The 27,557-nt window shown below is 33.0% G+C and overlaps 1 protein-coding gene across 1 annotated transcript; it reads right to left on the minus strand.

The window, feature by feature from the left end:
* Nucleotides 1-35: 35 nt before the first annotated feature.
* Nucleotides 36-27,127, minus strand: LOC132740125 (uncharacterized; the record flags this gene model as incomplete). Its single annotated transcript, XM_060727975.1, has 18 exons — nt 36-246; nt 2,501-2,638; nt 2,944-2,960; nt 3,445-3,510; nt 4,012-4,107; nt 4,353-4,463; nt 5,213-5,376; nt 6,042-6,333; nt 6,951-7,044; nt 8,109-8,314; nt 8,774-8,857; nt 10,173-10,322; nt 12,448-12,466; nt 13,386-13,585; nt 14,289-14,407; nt 14,756-14,887; nt 26,186-26,370; nt 27,091-27,127. Coding segments are annotated over 18 exons (2,321 nt in total), but the record flags the coding sequence as incomplete, so codon positions are not given.
* Between the last annotated feature and the right edge of the window lie 430 nt (nt 27,128-27,557).

The raw sequence follows: 27,557 nt of genomic DNA on the forward strand, positions 1-27,557 counted from the left end.
ATAAAGTTCTCAAAAAGTCAACATTAATTAGTGAATTAGTCAATATTACGACCATTCACGAACCTATAAAAATACGGCATATCGTGGAAATTGTGCTCTTTGGTCACGTGACTGATAATTTGTCCCTTTAGTAATGTCTGTCCATATAAAACCGCATCTTGTCTGTATTTACACAAACCCGCCTCTAACAGCCAATCACAAAATGATCTTCCAGTGAAAACTTGTTCGTACTTCTTCAGTCGATGCCTGACAAAAACAAATGCATGAAATTTCACACAAACTCTTATTTACAATTCTTTAAATCTGCTGTTGAATGGCATGATGTAATAAGAATGTTATAAGAATCAAATTTTCTTCAAAGTTGAGATGTTCAAGAGAAGAAATGATCAAGCTAGCGAATTACTCTTTTTGCCAAGAACAAAATATGGTTGTCGCCTCTTTTAAACATATACATGTATAATATTATGTAGAGAAGTTTATACACCTATTTTGTTTTATTCATTTTACTGACCGTTCAAGATTGTTTATATCAGACACGCTTGAAGAAGTTGTGCCAGTTTTGAGCTTATGCAATTCAAATTGTTGTTAGAATATTTGATCTTACATGAACTCAAAATATATATGTATATGACACTTAATATTATACATTAAGAAAATCAGTATTTTATAGGTATAAGGGACAACCAGCTGGTGTTCAAGATGTTGTTTAAAACGCATATATATTCTATTTCGCTTCTGAGTATACGAGGGGAAGTCAGAAAATATCCTGACTTTTGACTCGTTCTCGAAAACCATTCAACATTTAAAAAAAAAAATTCTACTCTTTTTCAAAATATTCTCCAACCTACGTCTACGCACTTTTGCCATCTTCGTGGGAGCTTTTGTATTCCCGCTGTGAACCATCACGTAGTCCTATGTTTTAGGTAATGTGTAACAGCAGATATCAAAGCCGCCCTGGTCTTATATTTCTTTCAAGCCAGCAATTTTTTTCAGTTCTGGAAACAAATAAAAGCCACAGGGGGCGAGGTTGGGGCCAGAAGGAGGGTGAGACAACAATTGCCATTTGTAAGAGTTGGTCACTTCCACTGTAGCTGCGGCGGTATGGGAGGGGGCGTTATCGTGAAGACGGAGGACATTTTTCTGTGCTAACCTTGGACGCATTTGCTTCAGCTTTTCTCTGAGATTTTTCAGAATTACTTCAGAACAGTATTTGGCGGTGACAGTTTGACCTTTTGGCATGAAATGAGGAAGTATCATTCCTCGTGAATCCCAAAAGGCAACAAGCATGACTTTGCCAGCCGAAGGAGACAGCTTAAACTTTTTAGGAGGTGGGGAACCAGCCCGATTCCACTGCTTTGACTGAGCTTTTGTCTCAGGTTCGGAATAATGAACCCACATCTCATCTCCAGTGATAATGCGGTTCAAAAACTTATCTCCTTCACGATTAAAACGACTTAAATGTTCTTTTGCATTGGTTACTCTGGTTGCCATTTGATCGGCGGACAGCTGTCTAGGCACCCACCTGGCACTTACCTTGCTCATGCCTAGGTGTTCGTGTAAAATCTTGTGTGCCGATGCCTTACCGATGCTAAACTTGTTGGCTACCTCCTTCAAAGTTACTCGACGATTTTTGTTGACAAAAGCTTTAACATTTGCTACCATTGTTGGGGTCACCGCCTCAGCTGGCCGCCCAGTCCTAGGCCTGTCACAAACACTTGTTCTGCCTTCACGAAACTGAGAATCCCAGTTGTAGAAGGTTGAACGTGATACACATTTATCAAAAAATCTTTTTTAAGCCTCTGAAAGAGGTGGCAGGGCTTTTCACCTTCTGCAACCAGAAACTGTATTACACAGCGTTGTTCCTCTAACAAAGAGTCCATGATAGACGAAACACTTATCATTTATCAGAGGGCAAAATACTGTGTATACACAACTATCATCAAAAATAAACTGACCACGTTATTGGTGAATGAATGTAGTTTTCACCAATATATAATGTGTGTATATAGCTGCGCGTGGAAAGAGAGGAGCATATTTTCTGACCGTCCCTCGTATTTGTTTGTTGTTGTTTTCTGACAAGTCAAATACTTGAACTACATTGGTTAACCCTTTGCCAGCTAGCAGCAACAAATTATACCCACGTGACCAGTGCAGACCAAGATCAACATATGTACTTTACCTGTTAAGTTACTACATAATTTGAAATTTTCCACAAAACTATTGAATGGTTTTCTCAATATCTACAGATAGGCAAGTCAATCTGAGCCGCGTCACGACAAAACAAACATAGTGCGTTTGCGACCAGCATCCGCGCAGTCTGGTCAAGATCCATGCTGTTCGCTATCAGTTTATCTAGTTGTTATAGGGTTTGTAAGCGAACAGCATGGATCCTGATCTGGATCTTGTTTGGATCCATGCTGGTCGCAAACGCATAACGTTGGTTTTTCGTGACGCGGCTCATTTAATATCTTTATAATTACTATACTTATGACATTCTTACTTTCTGTTTGAAACAATATCTTTCGTACACCTGTCCAGATGATATTTGACAAACTGGTCACAAAGATGTTTTTCCTCCTCCGTTAAATCTGCTGGACCAATATGAACATTTTCTACATTGTATACCAGTTTACGCCATCTAAAATAAAGTTCAAGAGTACATTTTACTTAATTAGTTCAATAATTATCTAAGACAAAAGCATCATTACGCATACAAATGTAGTAGTATCAAGGGACCTAAAAAGTGTATATTATTTGCCAGTAGTTTTAGTGGAGCGCATGAACAAAGGCAGGTATCTCATACCAGATTACGGCATATCAAAATAGCAAAAAAAAAACTTATTTGTTATAAAACATACCATATATATATCAGTGCTTAAATTCATTTGTCAAAGTGCTTCATTGTGCACTACAAATTTGAACTTAAACTGAGAAGGACTTTACTCAAAGTGAAAAATATTCTTAAAAAAAAACATTAATCTTTTACCTTTGACATTGGCAACGTCTTTACGAACACCGCCAAAAGGATAATAGGTAAGGATAAGGTTTGAACACAATAACAAAGTCTAGGAAGACTCTACGCCTGTCTAATTTTAGGATGAGCTTCTCATGTAATAGTAATAGATGCAACAACCGGACTTTTAAACTGTATCGAAAACTTATATTTGAGCCGCGTCACGACAAAACCAACATAATGGGTTTGCGACCAGCATGGATCCAGACCGCGCAGTCTGATCAGGATTTCTGCTGTTCGCTGAAAAACCCTATAACAAGTAGAGAAAGTGATAGCGAACAGCATGGATCCTGATCAGACTGCGCGGATGGGCAGGCTGGTCTGGATCCATGCTGGTCGCAAACGCCCTATGTTGGTTTTGTCATGGCGCGGCTCATATTACGTATTATTTTCTTAATTAAGACATATACATATATCTTTAAAGTCATTACCTTTTTTATAAATCGTTGAATTATTACCTGGACGTCGAATCCGAAAAGTGCAAACAGAACAAAGTTCTGCAAAAAAAAATTGAATTATCAAACACATACCAAGGAAAAGTATATCTATTTCACAGTGTATTTTCAGTATATAAAATTTTAATAGGCAGAAAAAATATGTACAAATTATGAAAATTCTTATCCGGCTTTTCACATTACTTTTACACAACTATCTAATTACATTTACTTCTTTCATAAAAAGTGAAAAATATAAATATATCATTATTCATTATGAAATTTTCTTTGGAAATATTCCAGAAGCTAGCGTTAAAGTACTCTTAAGTAATACGCCTTGTTTCTTTTTTCTACTTTTTTAGCCTTGAGCCGTTTGTTATCATCTTGATTTCCGGTAAATAGAAAAGGCTTTTGTGTAAATACGTGATGGATTGAGTGAGATTTACGACAATGAAGTTTATTTAGTTTTAAAGCGTGGGGCTGGAGTGGGAGTCAGCGGTACGATTCACACATCAATTTTTTGTTGGAAGAAATATGTGCAAGTCCTCTTGTAATAAATTATACCTGTCCATAGTTAAGAAAGATGCCCAGGAACTCTGTCTCAATGTAAATCCCGGATTTTGAATCATTGAATAATCTCCATGTGCAGAGGAATAAACTCTGAAAAAGGATTATATGTAAATTGTTAATCTTTTAGAAGAAAAAAAAACATTATGATTAATTTACTACTGATTTTCGGTTATTTCTGCACCCTTATTGTCATATACTTTAGCATAAATACAATAAGTTATGTCTGTACGATATTTTTTGTAAATAAGTAAATTTTTTGAGATAAAACATGTGACAATAAGTACTTTAAGTTTGATATTTATCAAAAAGAGGAAAGAATAAAGAAGTCTACATACCACAAACATTGAAATTTGCGAAAATATCAGTAACACGAGAAATTTTCCATGTGGCGTCTGATTAACACGACCTTTCGTTTTGTCGTTTTTTGAAGAGCCTCCTTTACATATCTGTATTTAAAAATAGAGTAAAAACATTAAGAAAAATACAGAAAAATGGTACAACGGACTACAACTGATTTGAAAAATTGAATGTTTTTTTCCTGATGAAGTAAAATAAGATATATACTCAAACCATGATCATGTATATTATAGACAGAACACCAGTTAAAGGCCTCAAAAATGTTTTTACTTTTATTCCTTATAAGTTTTTTTTTTAATTTTGATATAGAGGATATTGAATGAGTGTAGGTTTAATACTTAATTTATTGAACGAGTTGAATAAAATCATATTATGCGAGCCTCTGGCGAGCATAATATTGTTTTATTCAACGAGTTCAATAAATTTAGTATTGAATCTAATGGTAATGGTGAATAAATATTTTGTATGGAAGTCAGGATACTACTTTGTTTACATTTTGCCACTTTCATGGCAGATTATTTTACATTTGTCGCTCCTTTTTTCATGTATCAAGTATATAACTTTCTCTAAAAATTCATGTTTGCCCTTTCTTAAGAGTTAAAAAAATCTTTTTTTTTCTGTGACATAATATCACAATTTGATAATCTTGTGGTAGAAAAGCTTTAAATAACAGACAGTCAGTATGACAATAAAATCTAACTCAATTATTGCTCAATGAGTTCCTGAATACATGTATATCATAATAATTATACAATCAAATAGGATAAAAATGAAAACGAGAACTATTTAAGAAAACAAACAGCAATTTGTATGTATACAAAGAATTACAATACATGACCTCTGAAACGTTTTGAATATCACCCCCAGCACTTTGTATGTTTTTCACGCCCCGACAAGCCGGAGACATGTTCCTCCTTGAACTTTGCAAGGTGCTCTTATCATACTCTGATTTATCAGCTAATACATCATCGGCATCAGCTTTGTCATCAGCGTCCCAGTAAACTGCAATATAACACCTTCTATTATAACACCTTCTTATATACACATGTATAAACAATTAATCTGGTCTTACACATCAAAATGTTTTCTTTTCTTCTGGAATTATATTCACAATTATCTCCGCTACACAGTTATGTCAAAGCAGTAAATGTCAGATCAACGCGGTAAATGTCAGATCAACACGGTAAATGTTAGGTAGACACGGTAAATGTTAGGTCAATATAGTACATGTCAAGTCAATGCAGTAAATTCAGTGTCAGGTCAGTGCAGTAAATAATAGGTAAGTGCGGGTCACGTAATGTCCAAGCAGTCAATATAGAGTCAATAGGTAAATGTCGGTCGGCATCAGGCCGATGCAGAATATGTTTATGTCAGGCCAATGCTATTCGTCGTAAAATCAATATAAGGTCAATGCGAGCAAGGACATGTAAATGTGGTTGACGTGCAGTCAAAACATTCAACGTCAGGTCAATATGGTTGACATCGTGTCAGTGTGGTCAACGTCCACTTGTCTACGGAAGAGTAACATAAATCATGCAGCTTTTTTCATTTCACTACGTACGTTCTGATTCGTGCATATAAAACAATGTAGATTAAACTCTTGCTATAAAATGCTGCAATCAATTAACTGATTAAGCATGTATTTAATTTCCGAGAATATACTTTACCTGTATAATCATCGTTGTTGCTTCCATAATTTATTGAATTATTTGTATTAGAATATGTCCTAGAATCGTGGTTCCTGAGAGAGTCGGTTAATATCAAATTTGTTCTACTTCCGCTATGTGCCATTGTTTTAAATTTTACATCTTCATTCGCAGTGGTGAAGGAAATCGCATCTAACACATCATTGGCTTCTTTCACATGACTTGAACGACGAAGTATTCGTTGATGTAACACCAAAAATGTTATATTTAGAATAGAACAGAATGCCAGGACCACCACTGATAATGCATCCGCCTTGTTGTTATAAAAAGAAACAAAGAATAAAGCTCCGAATCCAAATTTGAAAAAATGGTGTATTTTAAGATAAGAGGATGTACATAAGAATTTGTATGCTTAAAAAATCAAAGAGTGATTTTGATTAGTTCTAAACTGCTTTCTGACTGTAGCTACTCTTTAAGGTCTATTTATAAAAAAATATTTACGAACACAGAAACGGTACAACCGTTAAAAATAAATATAAAACTAAATAATTCTCTTAAACTAAAAATCGACTTCATTAGCTGAGTATTGAATCAGAACAAACTGTCATAAAATGAATTTCTGCCATGTTGAATTGTCGCTCCGCTGAGCGTCGGACGAAAACACCAAAATACGACAAATTCAACATTTTGTCGTATTTTTGCTCTGCAGGGTGTAAAGTGGTGACTTTGTCGTAATATAGAGTATCATCGTTAGTCACTTTGTCGCATATTCGTGTTTTCGCCTGGCGCCTCGCAAAGAGAAAATACGACATGGCACTAATCAGCCACCATAATGAGGTATTGTTGGGAAGATGCCATATGAACTTAACAATGTCGATATGACTTAAAACAAAAAACATAAATGGAAAATATTATAAAGACAAGCCATACCTTAGTTGCGCCATAATGGAACGCATTCTCGTGCTTGTAGTCTATACAGTCCCAATTTAACGCCATCAGAAAACCTATACATATAACAGGAAATCTGAAATAATTAAAATACTTATGTCAATATTTCAATTCATATAAAATATATTCTTCAAGTTTTTATATTCCACATTTTATCAACTTGTTTGATGATTTGTACTGTTCAGTTTGAAAAAAAAAACTATGCCATTATTACTCTTAACGCAAGATATGGTATACACAAAAACAAATTTACTTACTATAAGATTACGAATGAAAAATGTTAGCTAATGTTTCATAGCAACTCCTTTTTAGGTTTGTCCAGGTCAGGCAGTAAAAAATAATGAAACAATCTTATGTTGGGATTAACTTGAGCACCGTTAAGACAGGGCAATATTCGTAAAATCAAATTACTCTGTCAATTCGGGTAATTACTCAATCAAGAAACTTGTCTGAAAATTCTTTAATCTTCATTATCCTTATGATACAATATGATCTCCCCCGTGAAGGCATTTTTAACGTAAGTGCATGATTCATAAAACTTTTATAGCGGTCTACTAGTCAATGCTATGTTAGGGTCATAATTAATATAACTTTTGTAGACACAAAGACTTAAATGTGTATTTCCTACATAAGTTTATAAATTAAGTGGCCCCACAGGTGGGGCCAATATTGATCTTAAAACATGAGTCAGTTTGGTTAAGGTCAATAGGACAATGTTATATGCTAAATAGCTAAGCTGTTGATATTGTAGTTTCAAAAAGTGAAACTTAAATGTGTTACCCTATATAAGTCTATTTAAATTACGTTATCTCTGGGACGGTGTAAAAGCCCAAACCAATGTTCTGCACATCGTCTCATTATATGTAATATTTATTTCTATCTGTTCAAAAGATACAGAACGGACACGAAATTTTGAACTCGTTGCAAAATGACAAAGAGTGACCTTGACCTAGACCAGAGGAAGGTCAAAGCTACGCTATGCACATTTTTCATAAAATGTTTAACAGTTCTGCCAAGTGGTTACTAGTTTAAAAACGGACGGACGACCTGGTGCATAACAATATCGTCGAAATGTTTTAGAGCATATAAAAATACCATGCTTATTTACAGGTAGATACCAAAATTCAAAAGATTACACACCCAACAGCCGATATGATCAACCATTTTCTGACTCGAACAACAAAGTCTAGTGACTTTCTATGAAGTAAGTATATCACGCATGATAGTACCACCGTGAAACATCTGCTTGTAAAGTCTCCGAATATTGACACCACGAACTGTGCATACTGCATCCACGTGACTTCCGTGCTGTATTTGAACATAATCATGCCAATGCAAACAAGAACCTACAAAGTATGTTAAAATAAATACCCCAGAGACCTTTTGCTCAAACGGAAGTGACATAAATTGATCTCATCTAAAGCAACCCTTAACCTGCTATATATAAATAAAGGATTTTCCTGTACCCTATCCTCTAAAATATAATCAATTGAAAATAAGTGAAGAAAACAGTGATTGTTCAGAAAATTCATGCAAAAAAGATCGAGAGACATTTTGGCTGGACTATTTCCTTAAGACGAGTATGGAACCTTAACTTGAAAATTAAAACTGGTTGAAAAAATGGCTGCCACACATGTACCAATCAACTTGAAAATTTTGAAATATTTTATAGTATATAACATACCAATTAGATCATTTAATAGGCGTTTGTACTTGAAAAAAGGAACAAAATATCCGCCTTGTTCTTTGTTTTATGAAGCATCATATGTTACATGTCAAGAAACATATAAATAATTTATACATACTTGTGATGGAACAAGACACAGTAGAAACTGGTGAGGCATCTTTTGATGTTTCTTATCAAGTAACAGCAGAATGAATACCCAAATCTAAAACATACAAATATATAACTAGCATCTTTAAGGAAAAATAAGTAGTTTAGTTTATTCAAATGATAGTGCTGTTAAAGAATCCAGAACCGATTACAATTTAAATAGGATTGGACTAAGCCGTTCCTTTTAAACCCTGAGATTCCGGCACCTGACTCTATACATGAGCGATGAAGGCATTTCATGATGAGATCAAGAATTTACTATACCAACATAAATGTTACTGGTTTACCAGAATTATCAATGATTGTTATTATTTGTTTATTTGTCATTTTAGAAGAAATTCTTTATCATCGTTCACCGGAGAAACACTGTCTGTGCACGACATATAATGCTCAGGTGAGCATTGAGTGAAGATGTTGGTCATCTGATTTCAAAGTTGAAATCTGAATCTGGAACAGTACATACAGTCTACATTTCATAGCTGCAGCTATAGATACAAACATACAGGTCACTGGGTCAAAATCTAGGTCAAATGATATAGTTTAAGTCTGCATCCATGATTGTTCTTTAAATTTCAATGCTGTAATTCTAAGTACAAAATATAGGTCACTGGGTCAAAATCTAGGTCAACTAATGTCAAAGTTCAATTGTACATCTGAAATTTTCCATATACATGTAGTCAAAATTTCATAGTTCATCCTCGAAATAAAAGAAGTAGGTAACTTGATCCAAATCTAGTTTAACTGATATCAAAGTTCAACTTTGCATCTGAAAATGTGCATCGTGTCCAAATTTCATAGCTAAAGTGGGTCCTGAGCCTAAGTCTTGTGGGGTGTTTATTTTGAATCCAGAACTTTAATTTGAACAAACATGGAAATGGTTAACAAGAATGTTTCATGCCAAATATCTAAGTTCCAGCGTTTGCGGTTTCAGAGAAGACACTTTTAAAGATTTTTCTTTCTTTTGCCATGGCAACCAGATTTCTATATAAAATGGAATTCTTTGAACAATTTTTAAAAAGAAAATGTCATGCCATGAACAATTATGTTTAGTTTTAACAACATTGGCCAATCGATTTAAGAGGAGTTTGTTTGTATTGAAACAAAGTTAACAATGGACGACGGACACAGACCGGTCACAATAGATCACTTTGAGCACGTTGTTCTCAGGTAAGCTTAAAAAATCAACGCATTTTTATTGTAACTGTTATCATTCGATCTATAGATTATTGCATAGATAGTAAAGGTGAAAGCTGACTGATGGTACAGATACAAGCTGTAGTAGGATAAACTCCTCTTTATAAATGTTTCGAGCGAGTATTAAAAAGATAAAAAGTCATTGGTCAATATTACTGATACTGATCATTTCTTACATTCGTTACTAATGATATCGTGCTGAGGTCAAAAGATGTGCCAGTCAATAAACTGTTGTAGTCCATCCGACTGTTGACCACTTCTGTAAGCATCTTAGCTGACGCAAACATAAGCGAAAGGAACGTACACGCCACCATACCTGTCGCACTCTTAAAAGAAATAATAATAATAATAGAATCTAATACAAGAATGTATCATTTGTTCTATCATGATGATAAGATGTAATTACTCAGCCATTGATAATATTTTCTGTTTACAAGCCATGATACAAAAGTATTTATCTAAAAAGGGCGGTCGTTTTTATTGTTTATATATTGATTACCGTAAAGCTTTTGATAAAATTGATCATTCAATATTATTTCATTCACCCCAGAAGATAGGCATCATGGAACCTTTTACGGGTTTTAATATGTAAACTATGCATTCTGACTTAAAGTCTTGTGTGAAAACACAAAGTGGTTTAACTGTTGTTTTTTTATGTTATATAGGAACAAGACAGGGCGATAGATGACCGCGTGATACGGTCTATCATTGTTAAGAATATTCAATTCAATTCAATATTTTATATTCCCCTAAACTACATATAGCATATAGCCATTATTACATAATATAGGTAAAGTGTAAGACATTTTTACAACAAATTGTTCATAATACAGTACAAAATGTTTTCAGAGAAGTTTATAACAATAAACCTTCATGGGATTCAGCAATTAACAATAAGAGATATATACTTAATGCTGAAATAAATTGTTGTCTATACATATGTATACAAATAAAATAATAATGCAATATTATTTGATGCAATGCATTTTCCTAATGTATTCAATCTCTATTGCTTTTATTAGTGTAACAACAATATTAATGTATTTTCGCATCCATAATTTCATGTACAGTGTTTATAAATATATATATACTGTAGTTATACTTTGTAAATATATTATGTTTGTTGTTGGGCCACTCTACTGGTCAGGTGTATGGAACGTGATTTGAGAACATTACCAGTCCTCATGAAATTAACATTGACCACTCGTTTGAGCTCACAGGAGTGACTTTGACCAAACTGTCGAGAGTGTTGTCTCCCGTCAGTTGCACTCTGGAAGTTTCTACGACAGCTCATACACCGAGCGGTTACAATTGAATAATGAAACCATTGGTCACAATGGTCTATTTGAAGCATTTTCATGTTGCATTGTTTGAGCCATAATACTGAACTGAAATGTATGTAGAATTAATTGTAACAAAGATATCTAATTTACATATACATCATAAACTATTATTTGAATTAATTGAACTTTAATTGTTACTATAGATCAACAGACATAGTGTCGAATCTAAGGGAGGCAATTCTTTCATTCATCCACATCGACCAATTACAGTTCTTTTTAAAAATAAACTACTTCAAGATATTACCGCGATATCAAGGAAATGAGATTCTAAAATATAGGACATCAAACCATACATTACCAGTTATAACCGTGCGATAGAAAACAAGACGCATTAAATACTGTGAAAGAACATGCTTAAAATACCTCTTCGATAAAGGAGATGAGTTTCATAACCTTCTTCAATGAAAATATTATAAGCACCACAGAAGAAATATATGAAAATATTTCATTATGCAAAACCGACTTTAATCTAATGAACACCGTCGATGTTATCTTTAAATCAACATTAGATTAAGATTAATTATAACAACCATGACAAATATTGTTTAGCAATCCTCTTCAAAATCACTGACCTTATGACCTTACTTTCAATAAGTAAAAGAAACTATAATCAAAGAAGCTCTATTTTGTTACCTAGCAACCATGGAATATTCTAAATTTTTGTACTTTATTTTGTAGTCATACAAAAATTATAGGTAAAACACAGCTTACACTGCAGCAGAAATAAATAAAATTTCAACAAAATTACTAACATTGTCTTTTTATCACTTTACAATAACTTTCCATTCAAGATCTTACATATACTCCATGTTCTGTACACTTAACGTGTGATAGTAAGCTGTGTAGATTTTAACAGAAAGTCAGTGCTTTGCCAACCATATATTGCTCTGTATATGTAAATTTTTACAATAACCAATTAATATTTCATCCAATGCTAATTTCCATATAACATAAATAAGTTATTTTCTGTATAACTAACTGTTTGATTGAATATCCAAACAATTAGTCAAAATTAAAAAAGTGTTGCACAGCAACCACAAAATATTCCATAATTTTCTTAATTTTTACTGCACAATTGGCTTTTTGTTTAAAAAACATCTCAACATACCATGAACGAAGCAGCATAACTACAAAAAGCAATATCATTGTTATGGATAAAGTATTTTTCATATTCTACAACTATAAAATGTTTAAAATATGACAGCAAGTACTGAAGCTTGTTACTTTACTTTTTCAAATACAATATAATTGTTTATACAGAAGTTTTCAATCTAGGTCACAGCTTAAGATTTAGCCACACAAGGAACAAAAATTGTGTATATATATTGAAATCAACACCTGTAAAGACAGGGTTACTGCTAATCAACCCATAAAAAACATAGCCTTAATACAATTTTATAACTTTAAGTAACTGGTTATCTTGTATCCAAACAGAATAAAGGCAACCATTTATGAACTGAGCAAATTGGGCAGTTCTTCAAAACTTGCAGTGTTATACAAACCATAATCCATACACCTGTTAATATAGCATATAATCCTTAAATTGAGGCATTGGAGCAGCAGTTATGCAACAAACACTTGCAGTTTTATTTTATGAAGCATTAAGATAATCATCTCACATCTACTTGTATCATATTTTAAGCTATATTTGAAATATAAAGAGTCCATGGCATGATGTGTTATAAGACCTCCAATTATATTTAGAGTAATAGACTGCTCTTTCTCTTTCCACCTTTTTTCACATTATTGTCAATATCCAACTTTATTTCTGTTTTTGGGATAACTGGTTGTAGACACGCAATATCTTTAGCTATTTCAGATTTAAAAAACTGTCCAATTTGCTCAAATAAATACCATTGTCTTGCAGCATGAAGACCTTCACATTTTTTTTTCATCCGGTAAAAGATCTCTGTGAGGCATTTGTTTCAGTAAATTTATTTTAACCTCCTCAGAGTTAAAATATTCTTTACATGTTATAACACCGGACTCAATTGCACTAGAAAAAAGTGGTGGCACTTTGATAATTGTTTGAGAGGTTTAAAATACCTCTCAAGAAATGACTTCCACTTGAAGTAAGCAACAGGTTTTTCCAGATCATCAATAAGTTGTGGAATATTGTGTCCATGTCTTGATGAGTTCAGGACAGTACTGGCAACCTGTTGCATTGTTTCAGTGTCTGAGTCACGCCATTTCACTTTCCAGATACCAAAGTGCCATGCCCCGCGACAAGCATGCTGAGTTGGACACTTTCATGAAGTCCTAAAATACATACACAATAGAATTTAAAAAAATGTAAACATTACAAATAGGATTAAATCCAAATCATTTTATTTCTTTTTTCTTGTTTTTTTTTATTGATTTCTAAGCTTCAATTATTACTTTTTTTCTTGTTTTTTTTAATTGATTTCTAAGCTTCAATTGATAACAATAAGGATGGTGTTTCTGTCAACAAGATTGCATGAAGCTATGATAATGTGTCAGGCAACAAATTATAAATATTCAAAACTTTTACTAACCTGTCAAAGTTCTCCATATTGCATAACAAACCACCACATTATATTAATTTTGTCCTGTTGCATTATCAAAATGTATCTGAAGTAAAATTAAGAAAAAACTCTTTAAGTTTCAGTAAATATACTTTTTCTAAACTGACTTAAAAACATACTTGCATTAAGTGTTTTTTTTTTTTAACACAACCATTTGGCACAGAGTAGTTCTAGATGTGACTAAAGAATATAATAATTTTGGTCTACAGTCAAGCCAATTATATACTTTCATTTATGCAAAAAAGAAAAAATGATAGTGTTTGTTTATACCAGTCAGCAACAATCAACATCCAGTTTTCACAAGAAAATAATGATTAGTAAAATACTTATTATTGTTCAATTTATGTCATAAAATAGTTTTTTTTTCAGCTGTTTCATAAACTGCTAAAAGAGTAATATATACCTGAGCATGTTTTTCTCCTATGCCATAATATTTTAAGTAGTAGTGTGCCATTGACACAACACTCTCAGCTCCTTTCTCAGTACACTGACTTTCATCAATAAGGTAAAATCTCTGATTACCTGTAAAAATGTAACCATGTAAAATAAAATTAGAAATTATTTGCTTTCCAAAGTACTTATTTCATTATGAACAATGGATATGAAATCTTATTAGAATATTCTAAAAGTAATAATGCAATTTTCAGTCCAATTTTACACTCATATACACTTACATTTAACTGACAAGTATATTTATATCACATCAAAATTTTAATCCTAATAAAAATAGTAATAATAAAAATTATGATAATAATGAAATTTATTGTTAAGGAACATATCTGTAATTGTAAAATTACTTTAATGATATTAAAATAAAAAATATGCACATAAATAAGATGTGAAATTTTATTGTAAAAACTAACCAAACACCAAACACATGGCATTTTCTTGGTGTCCTAAAATATATTGGACCAACTTGTTGAGAGTGACGGGGGTAGTGCACTTGTTGGGCATAATCCCAAGAGTAGTAGTACTCTACATCAAGAGTGCAGGGTGGATTACCTGAAATGTAAAGTAATTAAATATAAATTATGTATCTTTGATAGTTTTGACAATTTATATAACGTTTTCATGAAGTTCTCAAATTTTGCTAAAAAGGCATCTGTCACTATGATTCATTTATTTAAATATATATTTATTGTAGAAAGCTGTCATAAGGCATTGACTTTTTTATCAAAATATCAATAAAAAGAGGTTCACACATGTGCAAGCTTACAAACATATTGGTACACGCGTATTTCAAAACTTCTTCTGTACTGTTTATTATTATGTTCGACATTTTTTTATTAAAAGATATATATGAAGAAATTAAAAATCTTGAACTAACGAGTTCCCTTAGGGGCAATGAATGAAATTTTGAAAGTGGTAATTTGCAGACTTAGTTTTATTGAGCATTGTTTTGAGAATTTATCGAAATAGCAACATAATAATGAAATCATAACCTCAGATCCCCTTTCAAAATTCCATTTTATTTAGTTCCGCCCATTGTTTTCTCGTTTAGGGCACACGCTTTTTATTACTTGGGGACCATACGCCGCTTTTCATGGAATGGCACGGAAGTGTCACATTGAAGGTTCCATGATAACTGCCGTATGAACACATCTGCGGATGTTTCTAAATTCAAAATTTTACTATGCCATGTTTAAATGTTGAATTCTGCTTAAGCCGGTGCTATGGGGCGTGGACGGTAACTTGCACTTTCCAGTACCGTCCATGAACAGGCTCAATCAAACCGAGCCTGCAACATTTTTAATTTTGCCGTGTTGGGCTTTCTTAAGGGATTCTGTATTATCTATCTCTATATATTCTTGATTTTAAACATCTGAAAAATACAACCAGCTAAAACATTTTCCTTTGCATATTCTGTTATAAACACGGGGAACAATTCCCTCTTCGTCAAGTGACTTAACAATTCGTCCCAAAGTATTTTTGACACATTATGGGTAAAGCAAAATAACGCTCTGCAAACCTTTTCACCCATGAAGTAATATTCTTGATATGCCTTTTCTCGACATTTTGCTTTTTTACCACTAGCCCGTGTAAGCTCACTTTTACATCAGCGACTTTATTACAATATATCTCTTTCATCACTAGTCATTTCACAGCATCTCTGACGATATTGAATGACCTCATTAAAGTCTACTTTTTGGGAGCATGGAGTACCATTATAGATTTCATTACAGGCACAGGATTCAGTCTGAAATTTAGCAACTTTTTCCTCCTTAACACTATCTATGCAACGTTTTTCTAAAAATACAATCTCTTCTATGTCATTGCTTTTTTCCATACAATCATCATTTCGTTTATCATCATCATCATTATCATCATCAAAATCATTACACTAACATAATGTTCGATAACTTCATCATCAAAATTTCACTACACATATGATGTCTGACAACTTCTAATTATATATTTCCTTCAATGCAAAAAATAACCGAAACTCAATATTAAACAAAAGATAAGAAATGTAAGAAGAGGACCATGATGGTTATGAATCGCTCACCAGAAACAATTGTTTATAAATGTAAGATATAATATTTCAAATGAACTTCCCGAAAATCAAGTTCTGCTCAACTTCAACTTGCCCCTCTAGTTATATAGTATCACAACACTAAAAAGGGAACCTTTCACAAATGGCCCAAGTTCATTGTTACTGCATATGCAAGTTAAGCATGTCAATTCTCTCTTTCTAGTTCCCTTTTTCATACTGGAGCCTTTTTATAGAAGACTACCTAAGAATGCTGCAGACAAAGTTTTGTAATCATCCATCAAATAGTTCAGTATAATTTGATTTTATCTTAATCATGAATCAGTAAATCACTGCAAATTCTGGTTTCTTTAATACAAAATTTTGTCAAATGTTAAAATACTTAACATGACAGTAGCACGCTTGGACGACTAAAACGTTCTGTTATCAAAAGTGGCCTAGTGGATTCTGATGTATTGTTTTGAAAGTAAGGCTGTAAGTATATAGCCGCCTCCGTGGTTGAGGGGTTAGAGTCGATGACTTCTAATCCAGTTACCTCTCTGGCGTGGGTTCGATCCCCGGGAGATGCTTTGGTAGTTTAGCGCGGAGGAAGGTAGTCTAGTACAAGTGTAACTCTCCAGGGACGATGGTTAGGAAACTACCCGCCTATATGACTGAAATACTGTTGGAAAAAGGCGTAAAATGAAACAAACAAACAAACAAGTAAGTTAAGAATACTTGTTTTATTTACAAACTGGACAACCCACAATTCAAAAAGTATAGTTTATGCTTTATAAGTCGCCATACTTTGAAATACTAATTTTAAGAGTGACGCCCTCGGTCACCTAAATTCTGTGTGTCATTTACATCTGGCCTTTAAAATTTCATTTTTACATTTATTCCGCCCATTGTTTTCTCTTTTAGGGCACAAACTTACTTTTACATGGGGATCATACGCCGCTTTTCATGGAATGGCACGAAAGTGTAGCATATGAAAGCTATTTATAAAAAATATGCTTGAATTATTAGGCAATATGTTATAATTGCAGTAGCTTTACATTATTATTATTATAGTAATTATATATTCCGTTATGAACAGTTTAATATAAATAATATTCTTGAAGATTATTAAAGATGCAGGGGTTTGCCAAACACATTGCTATTGTCTTTTGGCTGTAAAGTTACGCTTTTGCGAATCTTTACAGTACTAAAAGATTTATGAATTGTGCTACAGGTAGAGTTCATCAGGTTGAGTTATGTCTTTAAACAAACACAGCTTTAAATATTTGTACAGTTTAATGATAAAAGAATTGGTGTTTCTCCTCAGCAATCTGAGTGTTATTATGTGAACCAAAAAATCAAGAGTTTTATTATAAATATATTGTATTAATTGCAGACGATATCATATTACTTTTGCCTGTGCTGTTACTATTTATAAATAAGAGCATTCAGTTTATTGCAATCCTGGGTCAGACATTTTTTAACCATGGTATGTCTTATGTAGCACTTAACCGTGTTCGAACACTGGAAGGTTTGCATTTATATGCATTGGCACCATCCAAAGTAATAGCCAATCAAAAAGTGATTGTTTTTCATCAGGAATTTCTTAACCGGCGTTAAAAAAAGAAACTTGCCTTAAATAAACATTCTCGAATATGATGAAGTTATTTATATTGCAGATTGATCAAAAAGTTCCCGGCCCGATGTACTTCCGGTAGTCAGAGAACCCAACTAATGGTCCTATTTTTCAATATAATCGCCCTCTACATCAGTGCCCCGTGCCCAGCTGCGCTGCAACTTGTTTAACCCTACAAAAAAGAAATCTCTTTTTTTGTCCTCAAAGATCTCATTGACCGCCTCCATGACACTTTCATTGCTTCTAAAACGTCTACCACGAAGCTTGGTTTTCAGGTGTTGGGTTGTTTTTACACTTTTAGCTTTGTCTGTGACATAACTCTGACACTGCAAGAGATATGCCTTCTGTGTCCAAAACCTATTCGGGGAGCATCACTCGGTTCAGCCGGCTCTTGTTTTACATTGCAAACAGTTTATATTCTACACCACCTAGCACCGGCTTCAGCTGAATTAACAGGATAAAACCAAAATATATCACTTTATAAAGACACCATATCTCATTACTACATCTGACAATTTACTTAATTTTATTTCTCTCACAGATCTGTCATTTACAAAATTGTTTCTATTATGGTGATATGTTTATGAAGGAAGCCATTCTCCTATATTTGAAGCACTTTTAAAAAATTCCCGTCTCTTCTATTACAAGCGTAATAAAAAGTACAGATGAGGTTCAACATATGTAATTAAACTTTTATGTATTTTTAGATGTTTTCAGCAGCTTAACATGGATATTGAAGTGTAGATTCTCCACAATTTTCATCTAAGTCAGTCTGTAAATTGATAGTAACCGCAAAAACCGCTGTCGCTTGTCCAATTAAAGTTTTATTTTGAATTCAGAAATAAACAATTTCAAAGTTTTCCAACAAGTAAATCAATTCAGTATTCATATAGGATAAAAAATTGCTTCGACGAATCTTTCATACAAACTTTCACTTACAATCATGTATGTTTATCAGGTTACCTTATTTCATTATTTCATGGTTTACTAATATCGTTGACAGAATCTTAATTTGTTTTGCGTCTAATGCACTCTTTAGTTAACGAATTTTTGTAAATCTTATTCAAAGGAAATTAAATCAAAGTTCATCTTGTTTGCCAAAGTTGACAAATTTAACTGATGTAAAACAAGATATACTTGTGGATCATTTATGTGCACGCTCTTAATATCTCAATGTCAGGAAATACAAACCTACACACTGTAGCATATTTTATTGCTAAAATAGCTAAATTACAGGTAGTTTGGTATTATAGAATTTGAATGTAGGACACCTACCTCCCTCCTCACGCATACTAAAACTAAGTCTGCAATCTATACATGTATCTGGAGAAAAAAAACCGAAATGTGTCTTTGTTATTTAACTCAAATGCAAAATCAACTAATACTTAATCAGCTGTATTTGAGAAATGGGCAAATTTTTTAGTCAAATTTGAGAAATGGGTAAACATTTTAATCAAGGCGTAACTTGTGAACATTTGTTAAAATCCTTGTTAACCGTTTTGACTTGTTTTAATTGAATTCAAGATTTCTAATTTCCTTTTTGTTATTAGAAGTCATCCTTCTCTAACTATGTAACATGTTACATGTAAACATTTACTGCATGATTTCACCTTATAATTGCAAAAAAAATGGCCGTTTTCATTTAAAAGCCTCCTGTAACAAGTTCAAACTGCTATGAAACTATGCAAAAAGCTTCAATACTGATGAAACTTAGCACAAATGTTGACTAGACCATAGCCTCCTCTGTAATAGCATGCTTAATTGTAAACTTCCTGTTACCATGGCAACGGGGGGACGTCTCAACATTGCCAAATATCACTATTTTGCATTGTTTTTTTTCCATCAAAACTGTTTTCAGAGTGCTGCATCTTCTTGGCGATGAGGGGAACAACCGCCCTCTTCAACCCCCCCCCCCCCAACAGACTTTTTTACAACATTTCTCAAACGAAAAACAGTGTCTTGGGCCTAAATAAGACATTTTGTCAGTGTTTGAGGCCTTACAAAAGGGGGAGGGGACAAAAAGCTGTCAAAACACGTCTATATGAGGGAAATGGTTAATGAAAGTCGTTTAAAGGCGAATATGTTAATTCTTACATATCCCTAAACAAGTAATTTGTACTAAACAACACTTATTTAGATATTGCTGGGGGACTGGGAAATTTGAATTTTACGAGGACAACGCCACACCAAAGTGTACCTGTGCAACATTGTAATTTGAAACTAAACATTTCAAAAGTAGGTCTTTAATACTATTCCTGCACTTTTAAATATCATAACAGCTTAAAAATAGGATCTAGCTCCACAATTGTTACAAGTTTGACCCGGATAAAATTAAATTTAAATAAACTATGATATGAAAAAGGCAGGATATGTTTATAGCTTTTTAACGGGCATCAGTCAAGATTATTTCAAAATAGTTGTGTGGACAAACACAAAAATAAGGATTACGAATGACGTGAGGGCAAACTTACGATGAAGTAAAGGACGACGAATAGTCATTCTCCCTAAAAGGTAGCATTACAACTGTGTGCTCGGTATCTTACAACTGTGTGCTCGTAATCTTACAACTGTGTGCTCGGTATCTTACAACTGTGTGCTCGGTATCTTACAACTGTGTGCTCGGTATCTCATTATAATGCTGAAAACAATATATATATCAAACAAAATACATTTGTATATGTATATTTTCATTTATGATCTGTAACGAAATGTTTTTCAAACACTTCCCTCATTTTTGATTGGTTTATAAGATTACAACCTGTGATATCACGAAATGAACTTAAGCCTTATTGTTAATTCTTCGAAACGAAGTTGGGGTATATAGGTGATCGGTCGGTCCAGCAGTCCGTTGCATTTTTCTTGTCCGGAGCATAACTTGAAGATTAATGGTTCGAAATCAATACAACTTCATACAATGGTCAACTACATTGAGAGGAAGTGCATTGCGCAAGAAGCATAACTCCGTCTTGACTAATAACAGAGTTATTGCCATTGTTACTTTTCCTTGTCCGGAGCATAACTTGAAAAGTACAGCTTTGAATTCAAAACAACTTCATACAATGGTCAAGCACAATAACAGGAAGTGCAGTGCATAATAACCTTAACTCTATCTAAAGTAATTACAGAGTAATTGCCATTTGTTGCTTTTCCATTGATTTTTCTTGTTCGGAGCATAACAAATCTTTTCACAACTATAGCAAAATAATGATAGACAATGTATTAATGACATTTATAGCCTGCATGATATGTTTTGCCGATGCCCTGAAAGCGTATTTCATGATCGGAATGTCGTAAACTCCAACAATTTCAACCAAGACACCCGCAAATCTTACGAAGAGGAATGAATATTAATTACACAGATACACGTATAATAGAACTTCTTAGTGTTAACAGCAAACAATAACACCCCATGTTTCTTCAGTGATCGGTGACTGATTGAAGTAAGCCTGTTTTTTAATGTAGAACAAAGTAATTATGATATAATTTCTAAGATTGACAGCTTGCATTCCATATTTTCGGATAGGGCTGTTTTCGGGCTGTGTAAGATAGTTGATCAAAGTTTCATCACTGCTTGTCTTTGTAGTGTCATCGTGGGCCCAACAGTACAATACTGACATTTCTATATAAAAAGAGGAAAGTTGAAAAATATATTTTCTCAGAAAGTAAGTAAAGAAAGCACTTGTTTCTTATTTTTCATGTTGCCAAAATATTAACAGCATTTTCTTCGGTTCATAGCACACAAAATATGGTATTTGATCTCTTTGGATATCTTATTTCATGTCGGCTTGATAATTTACTTCAAATCAGCGAGTGGGGCGTCCATGGTCGAGTGATTAGGTTCGTCGACATGAAACCAATTGCCTCTCAACAATGTGGGTTCGAATCCTACCACTGTGGGTTTGAATCCCGAAAGGGAATTTTAAAACTGTCATGTGAAGAAGCTTTCTGACTATCTCACGGAACGTCGTTGATTCTACTCAGTTGCCCGATTTTGCCGAAGGGATCCCGAGGTCTTCCCCTAACAGTAAAGCTGGAGCATAGCCCCGTATGACCAGATGTCGATGTTTTTCTTTTAAGATTGATAAACACAATTCTTGACCACTTTACCATATGATATGATATGGAGTGATATGGAGAGTAAACATGGCAAACACCAGCGATGTCTCTTTCGGAGGTATAGCTCTATCGCTACATCCTCTTCCGAGCAAGTAGATGTCGCTACTTTTAAGTGTTAATAAACTTTAAGGTAAAGAGTTGTTATAATTTTATTTTGGATGAAGATTTGATTCAAGTTTCCAGGAAACGTAAGGTTGGTGAATTTATGTTTGACCTATAATTGTGGTGGCGTTTTCAAGTAATCGAATTTAGCGTTGAAATTATCTGTTTCATCACGAAAGAAATGTTATTGTCGCATAATTTCGAAGTAAAGATTTTTTTGCCGTATTTTCTTCTTACACTACGTGGTCAGAAGACTAAACTTACTGTACGTCATGCGAAAAACATATGTACAGTTAAATATGTAGTAGAATCTGCTGACATGTTAAACTGCCGACCAGTTCAACTTATATTGAAAATTGCTGACCACTTATTTTAGATATACATGAGAAAATAATGTCTAGACGTAAATTTGTTTTTTTACAATGTAAGTCAATATATAAAATTTAACATCTTCAATATATAAATTGTACATCTTACAAAACAATAAAACCTCTGATGACCAATTAAAATATAATAGAAATTAATCAAGTGAGTTTAGCAGTATTTGTTTAGTGAACAATGTTGACCAGTTAGATTTATCTCAATGAACTATGTTTGGACTTAAAGATAATACTTCATGGTAGTGAAACATGTTTTTCGTATTTTCACTTGTGTCTTGCCGGGCTACTTTCTTCTAAATTCAGCCAATATACACAATTTTAGGGCAAGTCTTTCAAATTGTTATGTCAAAAAGAGAAACATGTATCAAATAATACCGCAACTCATGAAATATGTTTCATACCAATCGATAAAAATAAATCCTGTTTTATGGGGGAAAACTTGAATATCCTCTATGGTCTACTGACCATTAAATATTTTTTTTATCTTTTAAATGTCAACATAATATCATTTTGTCATCTGAAATGTTTCAACTTTTTAAAAAGTTTTACACAATTTATTACATTTCCATGTATGTTATATATAACTCTTTAAGTATTTCCCCTATCTTTTGATATAAAATGTTACTTTTTATTAATTTATTTTTTCATGTAGACGTTTTTAGTATACAAAATAGAAAAAGACACGAGAAAGAAGAAAGAAATCTGTTGACAAAAGTAAAATTATTTTTCCATACTTTATCATATAAAATACTATATAATCCAGAGGGCGACAATGCGTTAGTGCGATGACGACAATACGACAGTGCGATGACGACAATGCAATAGTGCAATGGTGACAGTACAATAAAGCGATGGTGACAACGCGATAGTACTATCACTATCGTATTGTCGCCATCGCACTGTCGTCATGGCGTTATCGCACTGTTGTCATCGTACCATCGCCATGTCACATTATCGTACTGTCGTCATCGCGTTATTGCTCTGTCGCCATCGCACTGTCGCATTATCGCCCTCTGGATTATAAAGTATAACAACGATGGCCCTCGCAGCATTCCGTAGTTTTAAACTGTATTGTGAAGAAATAAGTAACGTAAATACACGTACAATGAAATGAAATAAAAAAGAATACTACTTCTCAAAATTTTATTTTACACAGCTAAACTAATAAAATGACTTTGTACGAGCTATAATGTTTTTAAATTTCCCTGTTTACAGTAACATTGTTTTACAATACAAATAAATATAATATAATTTTTTTTACTATTTGCAATGACACTTTATTGTCAAAGTGTTACTGAAACAAAGAAGATACTTCAGTTTGTGGGATACAACACTGATACATTCTGCAACTGAATAGATAAAACAAGGATAATAAAATATGTGTGATGCTTGCACTCGATAAAATGATGGCTGAAACTCTCAATAAAAACATGTGTAATACTTGTACTCGATAAATGCATATATGATACTTTCACTCATTACAAATAATTATGTGTAATTCATGCCATCAATAAAAACACGTGTAACACTTGCTCTCAATGAAACACGCGTGGTTCTAGCAGTCAATAAAAATATGCGTGATACATGCATTTAATAAATACATGTTTGATACTTGCACTCAATTAAAACACGTGTAATATACTTGCTCTCAATGAAACACGCGTAGTTTGCGTGATTATTGCACTCATTATCAGATGTTTAATACATGTATTCAATAAATATCTGTATGATACTTGCACTCAATAAAAACATGTGTGATACTTGCACTTTATAAAAAACGTAAATTTTTAGGATGGTAAAGTTTACGGTACATATGTGTTAGTGAATTAAAACAAAAGTTTTGCGTAAGAATTATTTTAGAGAAATACTGTTTGTAATATGTTCATGAGTAACGTTTTACAATTACTGATGTATTTTTCTTTCAATTTTCCGACAGGGATGCGTTCATGAGTGACGTAGCTACGAATGAAAACATAATAACTGATATGCGCAAGTGCAATGTTATGTGAGCTGAAATGTCAAGCATAAACAATTTTTTTCACTCATTTTTAATTATATCAAATATTTTCTTTGCTACTTTTCCCCGGATATCGTGAAACATTTTCTTTGATGGTGTCATTAAATCCTCAAGTCGCAAAATATATTTCTATCAGATTTTCTTAAACTTATAAATATTAGTGCCTTCGTCATTATGTTCTAGTTTTTCTGCCGTCGCAATGCCACAGAGAAAAAACCTGGCGAACGACATTACATGATTATGGCACCAGATGTTTATTTATGATAATTTTAAAATAAGTAGTGTGAAAGATAACGCATGTAATAACTTAGTTCAAATAAAAAAGTGTTAATAATGATAAAAGACTTGATAACATGTTTCTGCTAGTTAATTGTTATAGCTAGTATAGAAGTGACTGTAGTTAAACGAATACAACATGGGCCACTTAAAATCTTGGTTTTGCACGAAAGTCATACTATTTTTATATATAAAGTATAGGCTGATAAGGTCCTTAGAATATTAAAAATTCAAGTATTGAATGAGTCACGTGTTCCTTGCCGCGTTAACGACATTGTTTTAAAAACACTTAAACAACCAAATGTAATTATTACTGTTTTCTATGTTTAAGTGGAGAAGTTGTCAGTAAAATAGCAGACAAACAGACTGGAACTGGTATAAAATAAATCAGAAAATGTTTATGGTAAGCAGTGGTTAGGTAACAGTGAAACTTTTGTGAAGCAAAGAAGCGAGGAAGATAATAAGTGTTAAAAAATCTTGTATCCAGGGAAAAAGTTTGAACAATTTTCCATAAACAATGTAGTCCCTTCAACATGTAAAATCATTTTTGGATACATGGATTTTTTACCAAGTTTGCATGAACGTATTAATGGAGCTTTAAAACTTTAATATTGTTTGTCTCTCCTGATAAGATTAAATGCACATTTATTACTGTCAAACCGTATCGAACGATAATTAATTATCTTCAACATGAACAACGCCCATAACATTTTTTGCCGTCAGGAACTTATCTGTAGTATAGTCGACGTTTGTTCTTCATCTCCATCTACATTAATGATATTTTTACATAATACGAAATATAAATCCATGATCAATCTACACATATCTGATTTGGGTAAATATCAGAACTGATCAATATCAGGTATATCTAACGTGAATAAATGGTTACCGGAGCTGTCAATAGTAGTCAGCTTACATGTATTACTTCTGTTCAAGATATATATCATACTACCGTCATTACTCACTGCGATGTCAGTATATGAGTACATGTACTCATTGTCTTCTGGTGTGTAAAGCTGTTTTATATATTCACCATCAGTTGAATAAACATGTACGGAATACAAGTGTGCAACATATAGTTTTTCACTATGACAGGTTAATGAAATACATGCATGGCTTGTGCTGACTGATCTGATCCATGACATATCTCCTGTTACATCAACAAAGTACAGCGTGAATATATAATAACCTGATACTACAGCAATATTATTACCAATGTGACACACATTGTATAGATAGCGGACATTATATATTGATAAGGTACTGATAACATTATATTGTTTGTTCACTTTTATAAGCTTACTGTTGTTCCTGTCAGCTAATAAAATATCTCCTGTAGGTAAAACTGATACATCGTTAATATCACAATCATCCTCGAGTGTATCGTGCTCAATCTTATAGTTCCGAACACTTATTACACTCCTTAATCTCTGCTCATCAACATTTGTATCATCACGTGCGGTATTTCCTTCATGTAATATCTTTGAACTGTAAAATAAAAGCTTCAACAATATAGAAAAAATACCTAAACATTTCACTAAAAAGTACAGTATTTAATTTTCAAAAATCATTAAATAACATTTTCTTGGATATCCATGTACATGTATAGTGAAATTTGACTCTTGACGACATTCAAAATGCCACGTTTAATGCAATTAAACGGTTTTATTTAAAAATAGGTGTTTATGACATACCTGTGGTATTTTGATGAATTAAAACACTTTTTTTATTTAAAAACTTTTCGCGATATTGTGTTTTTCAACTTTAGACTTGTGACAATTACATTAAATTTGGGAAATTGATATATGTATACCACTCTTATCATGAAAGAATGAGAAGAAAGTGACCGGTCTTAAAATAATCAATTAACGTGAACGTGCGGAAGTTTCATGTACATTTTTATAATTGAAATTATTGGTTACTTTGTTCAAAAGTGAAAAGTCCGATACACAAATGTAGAACATTTTTTCAAGATTTAATGTTTATCAAGACTCCCCGGAAAATATCGGAAGTTAGGGATGTCAAGTAAATGAAGTATGGGATGTTAACGTTTGCGGAATTTTAGCAAATGGACTGTTTGCAAATATTGATTATAATTAAAGACTAAGAAAAATTTAAAAATGAAAAATAGATTGCCGTGCACCATTCCCCTACTACTTTTTGGATAAATTGATGTTTTACTTTTAAAAGCTTAAATAATACCATTACCTTGTGCCACCAGACTTTACATCAAAATCAATTCTACCTGTAATACAAACATAAAATTACACTTAAAAATCCGTGACATTATAAATCAACATGCATTCAAAAAATGTTCTGAGTCAAATGTATGTAACCAAGCCTATGGCACATTCTTTTCACAGATATAACATTTTAATTGTAGCAAATATATTGTATGATACATGCAATAATATATCGCATTATACAATCAATAATGAGGATACAACTTGCGTCGTATATCGCTTTATACAATCAATAATGAGGATACAACTTGCGTCGTATATCGCTTTATACAATCAAAAATGATGATACAATTTCTCTCATTTATCGCATGAAACATGCATAGTGGGGATAAAAATTCTGTCATTTATCGCATGCTACATGCATACCGAGGATACAACTTGTGTCATATATCGCATGACAATGCAATAATGAGGATACAACTTATGTCATAT

The sequence above is a fragment of the Ruditapes philippinarum genome, unplaced genomic scaffold (genome assembly GCF_026571515.1).
Source record: "Ruditapes philippinarum isolate M1 unplaced genomic scaffold, ASM2657151v2 ctg7381_1_1_1_1, whole genome shotgun sequence".
Lineage (NCBI taxonomy): Eukaryota > Metazoa > Mollusca > Bivalvia > Venerida > Veneridae > Ruditapes > Ruditapes philippinarum.